The sequence below is a fragment of the Thunnus maccoyii genome, chromosome 3, assembly GCF_910596095.1.
Source record: "Thunnus maccoyii chromosome 3, fThuMac1.1, whole genome shotgun sequence".
Lineage (NCBI taxonomy): Eukaryota > Metazoa > Chordata > Actinopteri > Scombriformes > Scombridae > Thunnus > Thunnus maccoyii.
The window spans coordinates 20,775,279-20,794,918 of record NC_056535.1 but is presented as its reverse complement, the minus strand read 5'-3'; the positions used below and the strand labels follow the sequence as shown (position 1 = coordinate 20,794,918).

Here is a 19,640-nt window from a genome sequence, read left to right as displayed (position 1 = left end):
TGAAATTTCACTTTTGTAACATGAAGATGAACATTTGATGCTTTACAGTATCATAATTACATACATTTTTGAATAGATATTATTATACCAGTTTATAATAAGTTGTAACTGGTGGCTTCAATAATGGTTAATAAATCATTTACAAACGCTTTGTAGATCAGTTAGAAGCCCTTAATAGAAAAACTTTGGGTTTTCAAGTTATGAAAAATCTCTCTGTCTAGTGTTAAATCTCCTTGAACATGACACTCACTTTCACTTCATCAAGATTATCCCTCCAAATGGACTGTTAGACCACCTATGTTCTGGGGAAGGTCTGGACCAAAATTCATTTATTAATAGCAAATTATCATTTACACTAAGACATGGTGGCTTATTAGAAAGAGATAGCATTTACCAAGGGATTGCCAACATTTGTAACTGTATTATTACCAATAGAAATGATCAACACAAGCCAAAGGGATTTTTCACAGCCTGGCAAACCAAAATGTGTCCCTATTAGTGACTTCTAGTTGGTCGATAAAGCATTAGTAAATTACTAACTAGCAACCTACCATAATGACATACCAAACACGTTGCACTTTATTAGAAAGCAGTTTCAGAATTCCTACTGAACTAAAATGTCCAAAAACTTTATAAAAACAAGCAAAGGCAAGACATATTCTAACCCACATGATCTTTTTGCATCTAGAATAAAGTGTATAAATATATAACATTTGTATAACACATTTAAAGAAGAGACTTGATATTGTACCAGTTGGGACAGTCACTTTAATGGCAATAATTACAGATCTGAGTCACAAAAATAGCAGTTAGTCTAGATAATAACATAGCAGCAGGAACATTCATAAAACATCTTTGTAACACCTGAAGTCTTGCAAAGCAACAATGCTATTTCATAAATATTTATGTAGATAAATAAATTCCTCTGATGGGTATACAGATGAAACAGCAAAAAAAAAGGAACGTTTTTTGTACTTGGCTGGTAATTTCAAAATGACACAATTTCACCATGTAAATGTGAAGCTAGAACTAAGGTAAGAAATGTACAATTTCTTTCTTACCTGATTTCAATTCTTTATATGTAAGTACTGCAGTATAGAACATCAAGTATATACAATAACACATTGTATATTATGTACTCTTTGTGTTCGGTTAACACATTTGAACTGTTTAACTCCTCAACCAGACAAAAATATACAAGCTGTTGCTCTTCAAACGGCGGCCCAATGTTGCATTGTAGCTTATGATTTAGCCTCCAGCATTTCTTTCAACAAGACGTGATAAATGTGCCTTGTTGTTTGAAGGTGGCAGCACACTATCAGCACTTACATTCTGAGTAAAACAGTCTTTCATTAATGTGTCCCCCCCCCACCACCTCCTACTAAACACAACAGTATTTGCCACTATGTGAAGACTGAGAGACAGAGTATAAAGCTTCAATAAGCACATTCAATTCAGCAGCCTCTGTTGAGACCTAACAGTCGTGTTCAGTTTACCAAGGCATCCTGAATGTGACCAATGACAAGCAAACATTAAAAACTGACTGTATTTCAGCTGTGTTTAAAAGCTCTCTTCAGCACAAAAAAAACAAAAAAAAAGCTACCTGCAGCCAGTGCCTCCATCCTCTGCTTTGATTTTCTTGTCATTACTTGTTAATAAAGGTAGAAAATAACAGTCCTGGCCCTGGCCATCTCTTTAATGACAAGCCCCTTTCTTCAGTGTGTCTGCCCGCGGGGTCGTGGTTCGGTTACAGCGGTCGCCACGCTTCAGCGCACTGCACTTCATCCTTTCATCTGCACGGCACTGATCAATGCGAGATCAGAAGACAAACCACTTCATGTACTGCCTGTCCATGTGTGAATGTGTCTGAGGGAGGTTTTCTTCTCCCTACCCTAAACGTGTAATTGGCTATGCCCAGAGGCTAAAAGTCTTGTCATCACTGTATGTTTGAGTCTCCTCTCAGGAGACCATGTGGTGAAGGAAAAAGCCAGTTCTCATACAAATCAGTTAGCTTTAAGGGTTAAATGTAAACGACGTACAGATATCATACAAGTAGGCATCGTAATTTTGAATACATGTAGGTGTGTCATCTAACAAATGGCACATGTTTAGAGGTTTGTTAGCTATACATCAGCCCAGTATGACCACTTGGGAGCCTTTCAAAGTCATGTAAAATGTGGAATGTGTGAAAGCAGAAAAACGAGCAAGACAAGCTTCAAACACACAACACAACTGTGATTAGCAACCTACTGTATATCCACACCTGTTTCTAAACTTGGCAGTACCAACTAACGCAATAAAGCGATGTATACATTGCTTTTTCGTCATTATCACATCGCCATATCTCTAAAGGGTGTCTAGTTTTTCTCACGAGCTAAAAAAGTAGCAGGCCACCAATATTTATCAAAACATGTGGAATATGGTTTCTTAAAGCAAAATGTAATGGCACACATATACATCTCAGCAGCGGGTATTGAGCAACAATCATTTGCAGAAACTTTGATCCTCCAAAAAGTACTAAATAGCTTTGTTGATTTTAAATATTTATCCACTCTGTAAGTGTAAAAACGTTGAAAGCTGCAGCTCTCTCACAATGTTAATTTAAGGTTAAAGCTGCAAAGATTTAACAGTCTTAAAGTCTTTAGGTAATTTGTTTCATGTAACAGTGAGTGACCAAACTCTTAGAGTGTGACTAATTCTATTTTAGCTTTGCATCAGCAAAGCCCAGAGCTTTCATTTATTTCATAATCACGCTTCAGTCGGAGTCAGAGATTTGTTCACTATTGTTCCGTCTGAAGTGGCACAATGTCTTGAAAACGATACATCAGAGGACGTACGCCAAGTTAACTCAGCGCCAAATGTTAATGGATAAATCACAAAGATCTGCACAAGAGATTTCTTTAAGAATTAAATCAAGAAAGGCTTGAACCTTTTGAGAAGGTCTTACTTTTCTATGTCGCCTTTTCATCCATGTACCCACTTGTCGTCTGTCGTGGGACACAGCAAAAAAAGAACGAGTGACCTACTCATCCAGAGACAACACTTCAAACTTGTGGACAAACTTTTTTTTTTTTTAGTATACGTGCTTCAAGTTTTGAAACTAGGGTGTAGTCCAGGATGTCATCCATTCCAAATACATCTACAGTACTGTATATGAAAATATCTGTGTCACCGCTCTGCCCCAAATAAATTGGAATTAGTCTTAAGCAGGATGTCTCTGTGGGTTTAAGAAGTACAACTTGTTCTTTTGATTTGAGTTGCCCATGTCAGGAAATAAATAACTTTCTACCAGACACGACACTTCAGCTCAGGGTTCATTAGACTGCCTTTTTGGCACTGGAAAGCTTCTGAGAATGCTTCGAAATTCTGGAGAGACCCAAGCACCCTAAAGACAAAAGAAAAACAGATTGTTAGTGGTGATAAAAGCCAAAGTATATTATGAATGTTAGAGGAGCGCTAGCAAGTGTGAGACCAACCTCCAAGTCCTCATATTTAATCAGTGAATGGAGCTGCACTGATTCAGATACTTTAATGAGTTATGCTTTGCTGCAAAATACTTTTTCAACAGGAGCTTTAGACTTATATTTACAGTGTGGTGTATTTTTGTTTTTAATGAGTTCCAGCTGAGGTGTCTGGCTGTGCTGAGACTACAGACAAGGTGAAGTAGCTTTGTCAGTCCTGCCACACAGAGAGAAAAGCAACAAAAGGAGGTGAAAGTGTAAAATGAATTATTGTCGCTTTTGGAAAAGACAATAATCAATCTTGCAATAAGAGGTTTTTTGGCAACTCGGGCAATAGAAACAAGCTGTAAAAACACTGACAAATTATCAGGTAACATGCAGTGAGATTGTAGAGTTTTTGCTGCGCAGGAAAACTACACTAATGGAGCAGTAACAACAAAGCTGTGGGCTGGGAAATCAAAACAATGAGCTGAAAGGCTCTATAAACCTCCACAGAGATGAGCGGAGCTGCAGAGTCAGGTGATGATTCTCTGTGGTTTCGTCACTACAATTGACTCCTTTCATTCACAAGTTGTCATGTGATCCATTGTTAATGTAAAAATATTGATGATAGTATCTATCTTTCTATCTAAGCTATATTTGGATAAATACATGGGGTTAGCTGGATTTTACAAGACAAATATAGTGTATTTTATATTCTTTAGTGACAGGGTCATTTTAAAAATATATTCAGTTTGCAACTAAAATAAACTGTAACACACCTCTCAACATGGATCTCATTTTAAAGCTAAAACATAGTGATGAAAGCTTCAAAGCTATTTTGAGTTTGGCACAGCTAGCAAAGCTAATAAAATGTTCCTATTGTGAGTCAGTTAATGGCAAGGTGAGCATTCAGTTTCACTGTCAGGCTTTATATTCTAATTGTTTGTGAAAAATCCTTTTTTTATTAAAGGGTTACAACATTGTCTGGTGCACATTTAGCTCAAACAAAGCAGTCGCTTTTTTACATTAGGCCAACAATAGATTCTTTTAATACACCCTATAACAGAGTTGTACTTCTTTGATTATCAACTAAATCAGTCAGACTACTAAATAATTATTCTTGCTGGTTCTGAAAATTTGTTATCACTACACCTGTCGTATGTTAATACCTGATCATATTAAAACTCATACCTGTATTCTAAGGGACTGTGTGAGTCAGTCTTGATGGACTGGCTGGCGTACTCAGGCCGATAAGCACCGCACCACACCTAAAAAAAGAAATTAATTACATGAGTAGAGTGTAATCCTTTTTTTTAGAGCAGTCATTAGTGGAGATGTCTGCAGACTGGTAACAATACAGTCTGCAGAAATGCATACATTTCTAAAATTGCAAAAAAATTTCCTGTATACTAAGTATTTATATTGCATCTTATACTTCTTTAACTGATTTTTTCAAACCTTGAAAATGCCACTTTGGTATGAACTATTTTACTGACTTGTAAAATTCACATCACAGCAGTAAGTGTGTAAATGATTGTGGCTCTTAAACAGATTTGTTCCGGGTGTTTGACCAGTTTTATTGTTGATGACAGTTTTCTGCTTGTGCTTTACATTCTCTGGCACCAAGAACCTCTTTACTTTGGCAGCTCTTCTCATCCCCCATGTGTGTTGATGAACTCTGATTTGTTCTGGGATTGCTTGAGCGTCTCACCCCCTGACAACTCTCCCTTTGTCCCAGTGTTTACTTCTCAGCGCCAAACGTCCACTGAATAATGCTCCTCCTGAGCTTTGGCTCTTGACTCCAGATGGGGAAATTATTGCCAATCATCTTTCTGCTAAAATGATACATTCAGAAATAACATTTTTCCTTATTTTTCTCACTTACTTGGGCAAAGTTAAGAAAGAAAAGCTGCTTGTGATCCATGTCTAGACCAGGCAGACGAGGTTCTTCACCCTCTATCTCCACCCACTTTAGATAAGCCTGTAAACACAACGCTCACAAACTTAAAAACAGATTTCATATTTGCAGAAAGTTCATTACAAGCTTTTTGTCATTTGTCATTACTGCCGAAATAGTAACATGTGGTTTTGTGCTTTTGTGGGTAACGTCCAACCTTGTATGCTTGACGAACCCCTCCGTTGTCTGCAATGTTCTCCCCCAAAGTGCTGATTCCACTGACCTGCAATCACAAAATCATGAACACACACTAACATGAAAACAATCATTCCAGCAGTCACAAAATACACCGTTTACATAGTCAGAGATCACAGCCGAGACAAATATCTAATTTCATACATGCCACTTGGTGCTTACATTTTGTCCACCTGCTAGCTTCCAGTTGAAGTTGCCATATTGTTGCACCATGCACTGTGACTGCTCTTTAAAATGCTCCGCAGAGTAATTACTCCACCAGTTTAGCATATTACCATCCTTGTCAAAATTACGCCCTGCAAGGAAACATAATGCAATAAGTAAAGTACTGTTTAAACTGTATTTATTGCTTCTGGTTTCCCAAAATACCCACAATGAATTACCCATGTCTCACCATTGTCATCAAATCCATGTGTGATCTCATGTCCAATAACCATTCCTATTCCGCCAAAGTTAAGAGCCTGGTGCTGATGTTTACTGAAGAACGGCGGCTGCAGGATTCCTGCTGGAAACACTGGACCGACAAAAAAACAAGCAGATGCACATAAACAACAGGAGTGAAAACACTCAGTACTGGAAGCACTTAATGGCATTAGATTTTATGGAGACTGTGTCACTATAAAAAAACATCTTCTATTTGTCACACAGGCTGCTGGTGGCCTCATTGATTCTTGTGAGCTGTAAAGCTCTTACCTATTTGGTTTCTGTTGGGAGAATAAAATGCATTCACCACAGCAGCACCAATGATCCACCTGAGGAGAGATTAAGAATTTGATTAAAAACTGATAAAATGGCACTAAACAGAATTTTCATTTGAAGGAAGCAACTATACAATCCATGCTTGGAGCTTTTTGTGCACCAGACAAAATATTTAAACCTTAATTTTCATGTTCTTTTAAAATTACTCGATGATGATACAGAACGGCATCCATTTGCTACTTTAACAGCTTATTATCAACAATTTTTATTATGTTTTTGGATGAACAGGACCCTGTCTTGGAAACAGAAAGCATGAGCAAAAGTCTGCAACTATTTGTATCTCAATACATAATGTAATCTACTTCATTTAAAGCCTGGAAGAGGTTCTATGTCATGTCATGCACTTGAACTGAGAGCACTAAGAAAACACAATGACCACCTGAGTCCAAGCGCTTGTTTTACAAATAAGAAAAGCTTGCAGTTTCAGATGTATCAACAGCTTACAAGTTAGGATCGACTGGTTCTCTGAGCTTCCTCAGACTCTTGTGCGCCTCAGACTTCAGGTTCTCGAGGATGTTCTCAAAGTAATGTTCTTCACTAAAGTTTAGCTGAAAAGAGAAAGAGGCCAACATAAATGCATATTGCAGGTAATTAAAATGTGGCCTGGAGATAGACTCAGTTCTTACTTACATGAGCGTACTCCTGGTCGAGCTTCTGGTTACTTTTCTCCAGAATATGGTCTGGATAGCCAATATGCTCCTTGATTGCCATGGCCTATAAGAGATGCACCACATTCTGTAAGACATCATCCACGGGAGATATGTCGATAGTTTCTCGGGACTGAAGTAAAATCTTTGCTCGAGTATGTACTGTACCTTCTCTCTTGCCTTCTCCTTTGAGGGAGAATCCATCCAGCTTAACTCCTCCAGAGTTTCCACATAGGCTTTCTGGATCTTAGCGATGAGGTCACTGACCTGTGAAAATATGACGCACAACAAAGGGCTTACTTACAATCTCATACAGAAATGCATTTTTCATAATTATGAGTCTCCAGGGAACCCAAGCTGCAATGTAATACATGTTTTTTTCTAGGAAAAATGTGAATGAATCCATACAAAATTAGGAATAATTATAATTGCAGTGTAATTAACACTACAGTGCATAACAGTTCAATGAGGCATGAGATGCATTTCATAACACTAAATCGTTTTGCAATACATGCTTTGTGTTTTTCATACCAGATAAAGCAGAAAATACATTTCATTTCACAAAAGTGAAATAAATATGGCAGGTAATTTTTTTTTTTTTTTTGGTGGCACATGATGCATTTAGAAACTCGACACTTCGCCCCTCAATGTCAGTTTTTTGGCACATAATGTGTGTTTTTCCCATGAATTAGTGCACACAATGCAGCATTTGTGTTATAGCTTGCATACCATGGTTTGATGTAAATGTTTGTTGTGGCAGTAACTGATTTTCATGCTCCATCGAAGATTTTGTCTCTGTTTTGTTTAGGCCCGTTTTTACAGCAAAAACAACTCACCATTCGTTTACTTTCTCCAGCAAAGGTCTCACGCACATACAGAGCTCCAACTGCGTTCTCCATGCTACTCTGGACATAACGGACACATTCTCGCCACCAAGCATCCTCCACAGTGGTCCCGTACAGAGTCTGGCAAGCACAGAAACACTCACTGAAATTGTGTTTTGGAACTAGCTTACATAAATATGTGTTATTGTATTATGTCATGCTCATCGCACCTTCCTGTAACGGGCTCTGGCATCTTTGAAACGGCGGCTTAGGCTATTAACTCTGTCAGTGATGAGCTGCCAGGTGAGGTAGTTCTGCATAGTCCTGCAAACATCAGTTGTTTTTGGTAAATTATGCTGATTGTAACTTTTCTGTAGTAGTTCGATCTTCATGGACTTATCTTTGCATAATACTGACCTGACGCTGTGTCTGGAGAGAACTTCATTCATCTTCTCAAGGTAGGGAGAGCTGTACACCACCACCTCCTCCTCCAGCTGGACCTCAATGGACACACTGGACAAAACACCTTGAATAAATCGTGTCCAGTTAAAACCCTGGAAAACAAAAGGCAGGACAGTATCTTTTACCATGTTTAGTTTCACTAAATATGGTGAAGGTAGTATATGGTCAAATATGCTTTACAGAATTTTACATGTATTGCAGTAAATTTAAATCTCTATAGATTCAAGTCTAAAATAGGTCATTCCTTTCTGTGATATATAAATAAGGACGAGTCAAATAATCCAACTTTTCTGGCAAAGGCTGAACAATGGCTGCTAGGTAATATTTCCAAATGGAATGTGAATATCTTAATATGTTTTTTATGTTTTACGTTAGTAATAATGATATTTTTGATATTTGCATCTTGAACTACGTCTTACAACCATTGTCTTTTATTGTTATGTTTCTCCCCTGATATTTTTTAATGTTAGATATTGAATATCTCTGTCATGATAAAGACTGGTGGACTATGAAAAGACTAGGAATAACAATGGAATGAGTGAATGTTTCAGCACTTATAGGCACAGCAGGTCATCTGTGACACCTTGAATTACTATACAGGTATGCAAGAAGTAAACAATAGCACACAAGGTGTTGTTATGCACAAAAATAACAGATGAAGCCGGTGCAAAGAACACTGCATTATTTTCTATATCAGGACACTTCCCGAGTGTATTATCACACTTATACCACAGCCACTCACTGTACACAGACAATAAGAGATGCTTTCACACCTTCATCAACTGTTTAATTTTGTTTTCAGTCATTTTAACCAAGTTAGTTTCACCTGTGAGAGCTACCTGTAGTGTAGCACAAATCAGAGGTAGCCTACTGTTGCTATGGTTACTTGCAGTTTAATATACCTTGCTAACTGAAACTATGTTTAAGATTCCTGTTGTACAATTTAAAAAAAAAATAGACATTTTGGGAGATTTGCTTAGTCGCTTTCTTGTCGAAAGTTTGCACTTTGATTAGGCAGCACACAAGAAAGAATTGAAATCACACTTACATTCAGGCTGAAGGTGCTCTGCAGATCACCAAGTGTCATCTTATTATAGAGAACGGTGACATCTTGGCGCTCCTCAGCTGGAGATGTGGCCTGTCCAGCAACAGGAAGGAGAAAAACCTTCTATAAATTGATGCTTGGTTATATTCACATTTTACACTCCTTTCATTAGCAAAGTCTCATTCTTCACGCTCTTGACAGGTGCAAAAAAAAAAAAACTGGTTAAAAGCTTGGCTGATTTCCTATGTCCACACTCAATGTAGCCTGGTTCTCTCATTTACTGGAAGCAGGGATGAGGTGCTCATTTATCATCTTGTCATTATTAATGTTCCTCAGCCCTCGTCCCACAATTCCATTTCCTGTTGTGGCTCGTACTCACGTTGGCGATGTCTGTCTCTAGCTCCAGCACTTGCATCATTTCCTCCCACACACGGTCGTCATCCTGTGTCAAGTTCCTGTCCTCTCGGGTTATCTTCGCAATAGAAATCATGAAATGTAGATAGGCCTCTCGAACCTGTGGTACAACCAAACAAGTCATAAATGTTGTTTCTGCAATAAAATCAAGATTGTGTCAAACAACAAAGTTGAATTATATGTGAGATGCTCAGATAAGCGGAAAGCAAAGATTGTCTCCAAACAAAAAATGGTGGTTAGTCAGAATCATCCAAAGATCTCGATATGGACAGGTTTAGTTTGGACAACTTTAACTGTGATATTGTTGCTCAGCACCACAAATAAAATCCCATTCCCCTCCTCTGTATTAAGGTGGAGGCAGAAATATCAGGAAGATATCAGAAAACCAAAAGTGTCTGCATGGTTAGATACCACATACATGCACTGATCTGATCTGCCAGATCGGTATCAGAGCCAATATAAACCTTATGAAGTGGACTCGGTATTGGACAGATGTTATCACTATCAGTTACATTTTCTAAGTAATGGCAGGCCACTGATTTGGTTTTTAGTGCCACAGTAGTCCGTAGTTTCACGTTACCTTAAAAAATAACCTCAATTAGTTCCACACAATAAGATCCACAGATTTTAAATATGGGGAAAAGTAACTGGGTAGAAAGAGTTTAATAGGTGGAGTTTTGTGTGTGTTTTTTATGTGAACTGATCCTTTAAGGCCTCACCTTTTTGTAGTTCCCATCGTTGAAATAATAGTCCCTTGATGGCATTCCAAGTCCTGGCTGGTCAATCTAACCAGAATACAAGAATAGTAGTTATGTATTTTGCACGTTCAAAGTCAATATATTTACGTTTTGTGTGTTATTAACTGTGACAGTGTAATTGTCATAATGATAATGGCTGCAATTTGTTACTTGTGCTCAGACAGACAGTGATCTTACATAAATGATATGGCGCCGAGAGTCCCGGTCATCTGTCCACACATACATGTCCAGCAGAACCTTCTTGTGGAAACGAGCTGTGAGCGTGGCCAGCGTGTCCTCGAGGCTCCATGCTTCTTCTGCAACAAAATAATAGCACTTCATCTAAACACAGCTGTCTAACTGTAAAGAAGTGTTCAGTGTAGCAGGCAGCGAAAAGACTCCCTGTCTGCCTCTGCCGCACACTTGACCGGTGTGTAAATCAGTGTGTGCAGATGCAGCTATGCGTCGTTAATTCTGTTTGAGCCACCATCCATGATTACATTTAATTAAAGCAGCAAGAGCGAGGAGCTTGGGAAAGAAGAGAGTAGACTATTTAAAGCATCCTTCACAGTCCTGATTGAGAACCTGCTTCTCTGCCCACTCATCACGCTCCCAAACTGCACACCTGACTCCTCAGCTGGAGAGCCTCGACCGGCCTCTTGATCCCACCAACAAAGCTCAAACTCAGCAATTCACCGAGTACAAATATAGCTGTGCTGGCTCTGTGTGAGCACATGTATTTTGAGTAGGAACGTGAGTGGTTGTTTGCGTGGATGTACTGCATGTGCACATTTACACAGAACAAACTGCAGACATTAATCAGAGTGTGGTTCAGAGGTATTTCTACCTGTAGTGGTGTTCCAGTCATCCGACGCAACAGGCCAGTCTCCAATGCTGTCGATGAGCTTCAGAAGGGGCTGGGAGTCACGCTGCTCTATGAGGCCTGCAGGTGAAATGCCACAACTGTAAAACATGACAGCAACACTACAGTCCTTTTACTTTTCAAGCAGTAAGATAATATGTCTTATTGAGATTGAAAGTTATTTTTTGACCTTTGGAAACTGCAGTTAACAAAAACAATCTCACCACAAGAATGAACTTTCAATCTCAACTTTTAAGCCAATATGGATGAGAAATCCTTAAAGGATAAGGCTGATGATTTTCATTATTTTCCATATTGTCAACAAATCTCATGTGCAGAGCCAAACCCACAATGAATTGATCTACTTACAAGTATTGTGTGTGTATCCAAAGCCTGATATGTCTTATTCCTCTGTGCCGTACACCTCCATTGTTGTCTAAAAACTATTAAAAACATGTCAATGAGCCACACCATTGTGCTTCTGTCTACAGTGCTTCATTAGCTTGTTGTGCTTCATATCATATCGTTGTAAGTTTCTCAGAGAACTTCAGTACTTTGAAGGAATTTCCATATATAGGATTATGACAATTAAACAGAGAGAAAATAGAAAAGGCATACAGCTGTCTTTTCTTGGTTCAAATTGTAACTCTGTCTGTCTCTCCACAAGGCCGTTGCCAGGGGGAGCGGATGTTAAAGTATGGCAAGAGTTCTGCGTGTTGTGACTCGGGCCAAGGCCGTCTGCTACACAGGAATCCTCATCTGGATGGGGCGAGAGGTTTAGCTAGGCATGCAGACAACTCTCCTTCAGACTTGATGTGACATTTCACTGTGTCAACACCGGTGCTTTGATATGTAACTGTTGTAACTTGATCAAGTTGTCAATAAATTCTTTTGCTTTAAGACATCCAAGGTTCCTGGTATTTGGGCTCCTAGATTTTTCCATAACAAGTACAAAGTCAAGAGGTTGTGTAATGTAGCACAACAAGCTAGTGAAGCTCTGTAAACGGAGCGCAGTGGCGTCTGCCGTACAAGGAACCGCTCTCCTGTGACTGAAAACATGATCACTCTTATTAGTATTTGGAGGCATTTCTAAACAAACCAACGTGACTATGATCATTGTCGTGATGGAGCATGTCACCCAGTGCAACGGTGTGGCTCACTGTCATGTTTTTAATAGTTTTTGGACAATGCAGGTATACGACACAGAGGAGTAAGCTATATCAGACTTTGAATACACATACGATACTTGTAATTAGGATGATTTCATTGTTGGTTTGGTTCTGCACATGAGATTTGTTGACAATAAGAAAAAAATATAGAAAATTGCCAGCCTTATAACTTAAAGTACTTAGACAAAATAAAAACTTCTACATTTCCATGACAAGTGGGCAACCTACTAATCTGTAGGGGAAGATCACATTATACAATCGAAAGCTCCAGAACAGCTACTAAGCGTGCCTTGTGGTAATTTTTTTTTATCAACATACCTCCTTTTAGAGGAATATATTTTTGAACTGAGTAAAAAGAGACGTACTCTCATTCATGCAAGAGCTGTAAAGGACTTTGGCTTTCCGGATGGCATCCCTGTCATGTTCATTCCCCATCTCAAGAACACCTGCAACAACAAAACATATGCAGACATTTCCTCTCTGAAGAAATCCCACGCGCAGCTCCAAATACTGCAGCCCACCAAAGATTGAGCCCCCGACCCCGACACTGTTCGACTGCACCAGCTGACCTTTGAGGACAATCTCCAGTTTGTCCCTCAGAATGTCAAAGACGCTGTGTCGGGAGCTGGTCTCCGGGATGACATGTCGCTCCAGCCAACCCCCGCAGGCATACTGGTAGAAATTATCACAAGGCTTCACAGACTTATCCATGTTCTGCAAGAGCCGAGCAGCTTTAGGTATCACAGAGACAAGAGAGGGAAAGAGAAACAGAGGGACAAATAAGGTTATGGAGGAAATTTGTTTGCAAAATAAACCAGCAGGAGAGCAAAGAAAAAACAACTTCTCTCACCTGCAGTAACACAGTCTGCAGTTGTGCACACATTGTTGAGGTTGGAGTGATACAGCTGGCCTGGAAAAATCAGTGTCAACAATTATGAGAGAGAATGTGGACTATTTGACAACTTACACCCCAGCTGAGACAGAGAAGACGTTGTTCTGTAATGAATATCAGATCGACCTGACGTAGAGCTAATTCTAAACAGCCTAGATCTACAGTGTAGCCTGTGTGTTACAGGCTTGTCTATGTCAGCAGGGACTCTGTTCTTTCACTTTTGTGTGACACTGCTGATCAGGCAGTAAAGGGAATTACAGTATCTATCAGAGGTGCCACTCGAATATGACACACGCCAACCCACTTGTCCCACAGTATCCTGTGTTCAGTTTAGAGACTCACCTTCACCTGTTGAGCTTCTTGACACACTCGGCCTGTTAGATTCCTCTGAGATGGTTGGAAGAAACAGATTTTTTAGACATCAGTCATTGTGAGAAGGAAAAAGAAAGAGAAAATACAAGTCTTGTGCAGTCTTGTGAGATAATTTCTCTCAAAAGAAAAGAAAATATCCCCCCAAAATTGTTGTATTTTATTCTCAAGGGTTACACCTGTGTGTGTACTGTATATGGTATTTTTCATGAGTAACATTAACCTTTAAATTATCCCAGAAAAAGATCTGATGGCATTGCTTGCACCAATATTGCATAAAGCATGCATGGTCATTTCTGGAGGGTCAGAATAATTTCCTGTACCAGCGCCAGTTTGCAATCACAAAAACAAAACAGAGTAGGGAGACACTTGTCATTACAGCTGCCATCTGTCATATCTGGATCTTTCCATGCTGAGCCTGACAGAGCCATTACCTTTCACAACCGATGTGTAGAGGACTACCAGTCCGGCCAAGGCACAGCTGACCAACAGCAGCAGCACGGACAGACCGATTTCTGCAACAGTCCAGCGACGCTTCCCAGGTTTACTTGATTTCTCCATGATATCCATTTGGCTTTCGGATTTGCCCATTCTCCTGACTGCCGGCTCTGTGGCAAAGACACCGTTGTTGAGTGTGGGATGGTCCAGGCTGAGAGCTACAACTGTGTGTGTGTGTGTGTGGGCTGTGCAGTGATCCATCTGTAAACTGTGCCAGCTGACCTGCAGTGAGTGAGCTTCAACTGCTGAACACCTACAACAACTTCACTGACAGGAGTTGTGAAACTGTTTCCACAAAAAACAGTTTGTCACGCTACATATTACTCTTTCCTAAAGTGCCGTAAAAATGTTCCAGCCGAGGTAGAATTTTTATTGCATTCCTATTTTTGAGCCTGTTGAATGAAAAAATGTTTTTTTTTTGCATTGTTCCTTTCTTATCTTCAGAAAAAACCTGATAGCATTGATTAAATCAAATGAGCTAGTGGGTCTGCATTCCCTCTTACTTATTGATCCATCATGAATGTTATCTTAATGTGAGAGGAAGACTGATACAGAAAGAAAAGGAAATTGAAGATTATTCACATTCAGTGTGTTTCAATTTCATAGAAGAAAAAGTTGCTTTTTCTTTCTTTGCTTCTCATTTGAACCTTAATAAAGGCACCGTAAAGAAATTTAGGCAATACGGAGATGTACAATATCTTTTGTCTTAAAATTGGAAATACATGAGTTGTCTCATTGAGAGTGTATTAAGAAGACAAAACCACCTTTTTGCAAACTGCAAGGAGAACTTTGCAGTAGGTCTTATAGATATAGATGATTTATTATCTATTTTGTTAAGGTTATTTCATGGCTGTCTTTATACATTGTGTATATTACACAATTTTGTTATCTAAGTTAACAATATTGAGCCAGCTGAGCAACTGACACTCTAACATTTTCAAGCAGTGCTGCGACCCTACTTGACATTGCATTTTTCCATTCTGCACTTGAAACAGAGATCGTAGTTTATACAGAATTTAGAAAAAGTTATACTAATGTTTATTTCTCTCCATATGGCTCAACCCTCATGCCTCTCTGTATAATGCCTTGATAGTTAAATTGTTGTTGTTACTATAATAATGATGGTTCCATCTGTTTTAATAACCTGACCATGTTCAATACATTTGGCTCAGTGCTTGAGTTCATTTAGGACATTATTTCCAGCTTCATCATTAAACTCCATCTGTTGCTAATATAGTCGAGGATAGAGAGTCGTTGTGTATATTCAGTGTGACACTTATGTTGGAAATAATTTTGCGAACAGTAAATTAACCATTAAACTTACTTTCATTGCCCCCTCCCTTCCCCCCACACTCTCCCACCCCACTCACACACACACACACACACACACACACACACACACACACACACACACACACACACCAGCTTTTGAGCCATAATCCTACTTCAAGAGAGCTAATTTCTATGCACAATAATTACGTATGTGTGAACACAATATCGCAAATGAGCATTTGTGCAGAGGACAAAACGACAATCACCCGTGGCTTTCAGTGGCATTGCTTTGCATCTATTCACTCTGCAGCACCTGTTTCTCCATAACCAACCCTACTGCCCTATCATTAGGCCTGACAGGGGACAGGCTGTAAATCAGAGGTTCACACTGCAGTGCCCCATTAGCCCTTACTGATGAATACTCATGGCCACATATCTGGCACTATAGTGTTGAAGAGCAGGCAGGGGGCTTGTTAGAGCCTCACTGCCATCCTCAGCATTAGACCACACGCAAACGCTCTCTGAGGCAAAACCCTGCTGCATTGCTTTAAAGAGAGGCCCCACTTTAAAACTATGCAATAATGTGCAGTCTGCTGTGTCAATATGAAGAGTTATTTACATCTTTAAATGTCCTCAGATAGCTTTGCTGCATTTCTATTCAATCCTCCATGCGTTCCTGGTTTTAAATACTTATTCGTTATGTGCATTTTTTAATTTTATTTATCAACAACCATAAAACCAATGCATATTAATCTCTGTGGCTCATTTCCAGCTCAATACAGCAACATGGTAGAGTGGGACAATAAGACTAAAAGATAATGTATTAATATTTTAATCCTTAGTGAAATGGCTTTACAAAAGGTTTTTTTTTTCTAATCAGAGTAATAATTCAGACTCAGCAGCCTTTAATAAATGATATTAGATTTGCACAGACCAGCAAAATCATTCTGTCAGTGATCAGAATTCAGCAAATTAAACATTTTTTTAGACTTATCAGCATTATCATCGACTTATAAGTAATCAGAATCCGGCAAAATGTGTGTAAAGTGCTGCAACAACAGCTGTTTCTATGACTAGAACTGAAATGATCAAGCAGGCTGTCAATAATCAGAGCATGGCGCACATTGTGAATGTTATTTCTTATATTTATTTATTTATACTACTATGATGAAATTGGTCTTTATGTCTTTCATAGTAAGGCCAGTCTGAGAAACGTATTAAATGTGTTCATTTTGAATGCACTAAGCTGCTGAATATCATGTTTTGTTGTATAACGAAAGTAGACCTAAAAGCTTAGATAGTTAAGAAATATAGATACTATTGAATTTGCAACTTTAATAACAATAGATACAGAATACAAAGAATAAAAGACTGAAATATAACTTTAGTCACCAAAAATCAATTTCTTTCCTGTCTTAGCTTTGAGTGGTTTAATTCTAGTGTCTTTTTAGGAGAAGCTGTGTTATAACATGCAGCTGTTTTAGGACTTTTTATATGTCGGAAAGAACTGAATGTTCAATCTGATGTTGAATATGAACGTTGACTCAAGCAAGATGTATTGTCTCATCTATTGCATGCACTGTTGGTAGACAATTATTTTTCTCCTTTTTTAGTATTTTTGGGCATTTTAATCCTTTATTCCAGACAGTGGAGGATGACATAAAACTGAGGGAGAGAGATGATGTCCGGACGTGAACCAGGGATGTTGCAGTTCATGGTTAGTGTCTTAACTGCGCAGAAGTCATGACACAAAACCATCTGAGAAGTAATGTGTTGGAAGCATTTTGACACCATAGATAAAAAAAGATTGTGAATAAAGGTAGCAGAGGGATTTGTGCTATTTCCCTCCCTGAATAGAGTGATCCACCAGCCAGATGGATAGGACAGGTTTTGGGAGACAAAACGCAGGGCCAAAAATGGTAAAAAAAAACAGCTGCTCCTTGATGTGAGTGCAAGGTAACAGTCGACCGCAAGAGTGTATCTTTTTTTTATTCAAGTGTGAAAAAACTGTGGCAAGTACAGTGACAGATAAGACCCACTTCTCCCCCTACTGAGCTCTACACAACACTCTCCAGCTTTATGCTTGTGCACCAAAGTGAAGCGCAGGCCTCTGCAGGTGGCGCGTTCTTAGAGCTAGAGGTGTTTAGTAGTAGACATAGGAACACATTTTTAACACAGAATCTTTGTCACAGATTCAGAACCATTGCGACTGACCGATTCAGTAGCTTTTAGCAGTGAAGATCCTGACTCGTGACTGAGAGCACTGTTGTTGCGTCTGCTCCTGGTTTAAAAGCTTACTGAAAGACTGTGAAAGCAACAGAAACAATCGTGATGTGATAACTGCTTAACCTATTGGCCTACCTTACAAACAGTGTGTTACCTAACTGTATAAACAGTGCTGTTATAGGCCACATTTTATACTGAACTTGCTACTGAACTAAAGAACTGAAGTCAGAATCAGCGCTGAATGTTGAGGCGTAATGAACGGTGATGTGTTCGCTTACTGATGCACATACCGAAGTGCAAACTTAGGAAAAAGGAAACAAATTATAGTCAGTGACTGCAAATATTTGAACTGAAATGAGCAAAACGATTTCTTTTTGATCAGCAGAGGGATTCATGATTTCCATTTCTACATCCAGCACCTCTGAATTGGTGAGTGAAATAATTTTGTTTGATTCATTTCAAAGATTCATGGTCACTGACTATGTGATAAGCAATCACCATTAATAACGCTGTGACTTTACAACGCGCCTTCTTTCTGTTTTTAGTTTAGACTGATTCTACTAAGTCATCAGAAAGGTTTTATTCAGTTTAGTATAAAAATAGGCCTATAAAAGCACTTTTTATAGGGTTCACAGTACAGAAGTCACATAACTGCAACATAGTTATCTGTCATTGTTGTTTCTGTGGCTTTCAGTCTTTCAATAATCTTTTGACCTTGAATACTGTGTATATATATATATAATAAAAATGGCAATCTCAGTCACCAATGAGAGGAACATCAATGCAAAAAGCTACTAGTGACACGGATGATTTAGGACACTCAGTTCAGTTTGAGGATTCACTGTTAAAGATTCATGCACTGAACACCTTTTCAAGTGCTGTCAAATAACAATTTTCTGTCCCCAGAACCTTTGATATGAGCAAGACAAGACGGCAGCACAGAAAGTTACATTGCAGTAAGCATATTATACAATGCATGAAACAAAGTGTTAACCTACTAGTGACATGGTGTAATCTAACCGGTCAGAGGTTCAGTGTGTCAAAAATAAAATCCTTTCCCTGAAAGTGAGACTAATCTGTACTAAATGTTTTAAAGGCTCCTCGTTTTAAGCACATTAAGATTACATGCGGCTGTGTGCAGTGACTGGTACTGTTCCTCTCTAAACTTAGTGCTCCAACAAAACAAGGATTAACACACTGATCAGGCTATGCCAGCAATCTGCACACTTTCTCTAGTTTGGTGTTATTCACATATCTACTAACCATTTATGCCCTCACGTCTATGCTAATGACATCAGCATTTTCCACATGTAAAAAGGTCCAAACATCTCAAAATCTTAGTCTTTAAGAAGTGAACCCACTTTTACAAATCTGTCCTGGGACTGCTGCTGAGAAGCTGACATGATTGATACCTAAAGGCTACAGTTTCAGGTGTCTAACTTTAACCACCTTCACTTTGGTACTTGAGATCAAGAAGAATCTGGTCTAAGAATCCACAGGCTTACCTTTATATGTGGATGGTAGAAGTCCCTGAGCCGTTCCCCCACAGCGCGCTAATATCTCAAACACCCCTGCTGAGCATCCACTCAGAGCTGGTGTGTAGAGAAATGAGTCTGTGCTGCGGGTTGAAGGAGATGTTATCCAGTTCACTGTGCTGCTCAGGGAATGAGTGAGGCAGCGGAGAGAGAGAGAGAGAGAGTGAGAACAAGAGAGGGAGGAATGGACAGAAGGAGGGAGGGAGAGAGGGAGAGGAGAGAGAGAGAGAGAGAGAGAGGAGAAAGGAGGCAGATGGGAGGTGATAGTACTGGATTGTTTTCTATTACTCGACTGTGATAAGAAAAATGCCGGGGATGTCTGTGTGTGTGTGTG

The 19,640-nt window shown here is 39.1% G+C and overlaps 1 protein-coding gene across 1 annotated transcript; it reads right to left on the bottom strand.

Moving 5' to 3' along the window:
• Positions 1-743: 743 nt before the first annotated feature.
• Positions 744-19,419, bottom strand: mmel1 (membrane metallo-endopeptidase-like 1). Its single transcript, XM_042401485.1, has 24 exons — positions 19,277-19,419; positions 14,210-14,383; positions 13,749-13,793; positions 13,365-13,424; positions 13,084-13,245; positions 12,880-12,960; positions 11,331-11,426; positions 10,682-10,800; positions 10,466-10,531; positions 9,712-9,846; positions 9,336-9,425; positions 8,243-8,379; positions 8,056-8,149; positions 7,838-7,966; positions 7,170-7,268; positions 6,985-7,068; positions 6,799-6,902; positions 6,289-6,347; positions 5,990-6,109; positions 5,758-5,891; positions 5,558-5,623; positions 5,329-5,424; positions 4,635-4,711; positions 744-3,385 (listed from the first exon to the last, which is right to left on the bottom strand). The coding sequence occupies exons 2-24, from the start codon at positions 14,364-14,366 to the stop codon at positions 3,286-3,288; spliced, it is 2,310 nt and encodes a 769-aa protein (XP_042257419.1). The 5' UTR covers positions 14,367-14,383; positions 19,277-19,419; the 3' UTR covers positions 744-3,285.
• Between the last annotated feature and the right edge of the window lie 221 nt (positions 19,420-19,640).

Coding starts and splice junctions, on each gene's coding strand:
- mmel1 (XM_042401485.1), bottom strand. CDS start 14,366: ATGGGCAAATCCGAAAGCCAAATGGATATCATGGAGAAATCAAGTAAA. Junction 13,425..13,748: donor AAGAAGCTCAACAGGTGAAG/GTGAGTCTCTAA, acceptor TGATTTTTCCAG/GCCAGCTGTATCACTCCAAC. Junction 7,967..8,055: donor CCAGAGCCCGTTACAGGAAG/GTGCGATGAGCA, acceptor TGTGCTTGCCAG/ACTCTGTACGGGACCACTGT.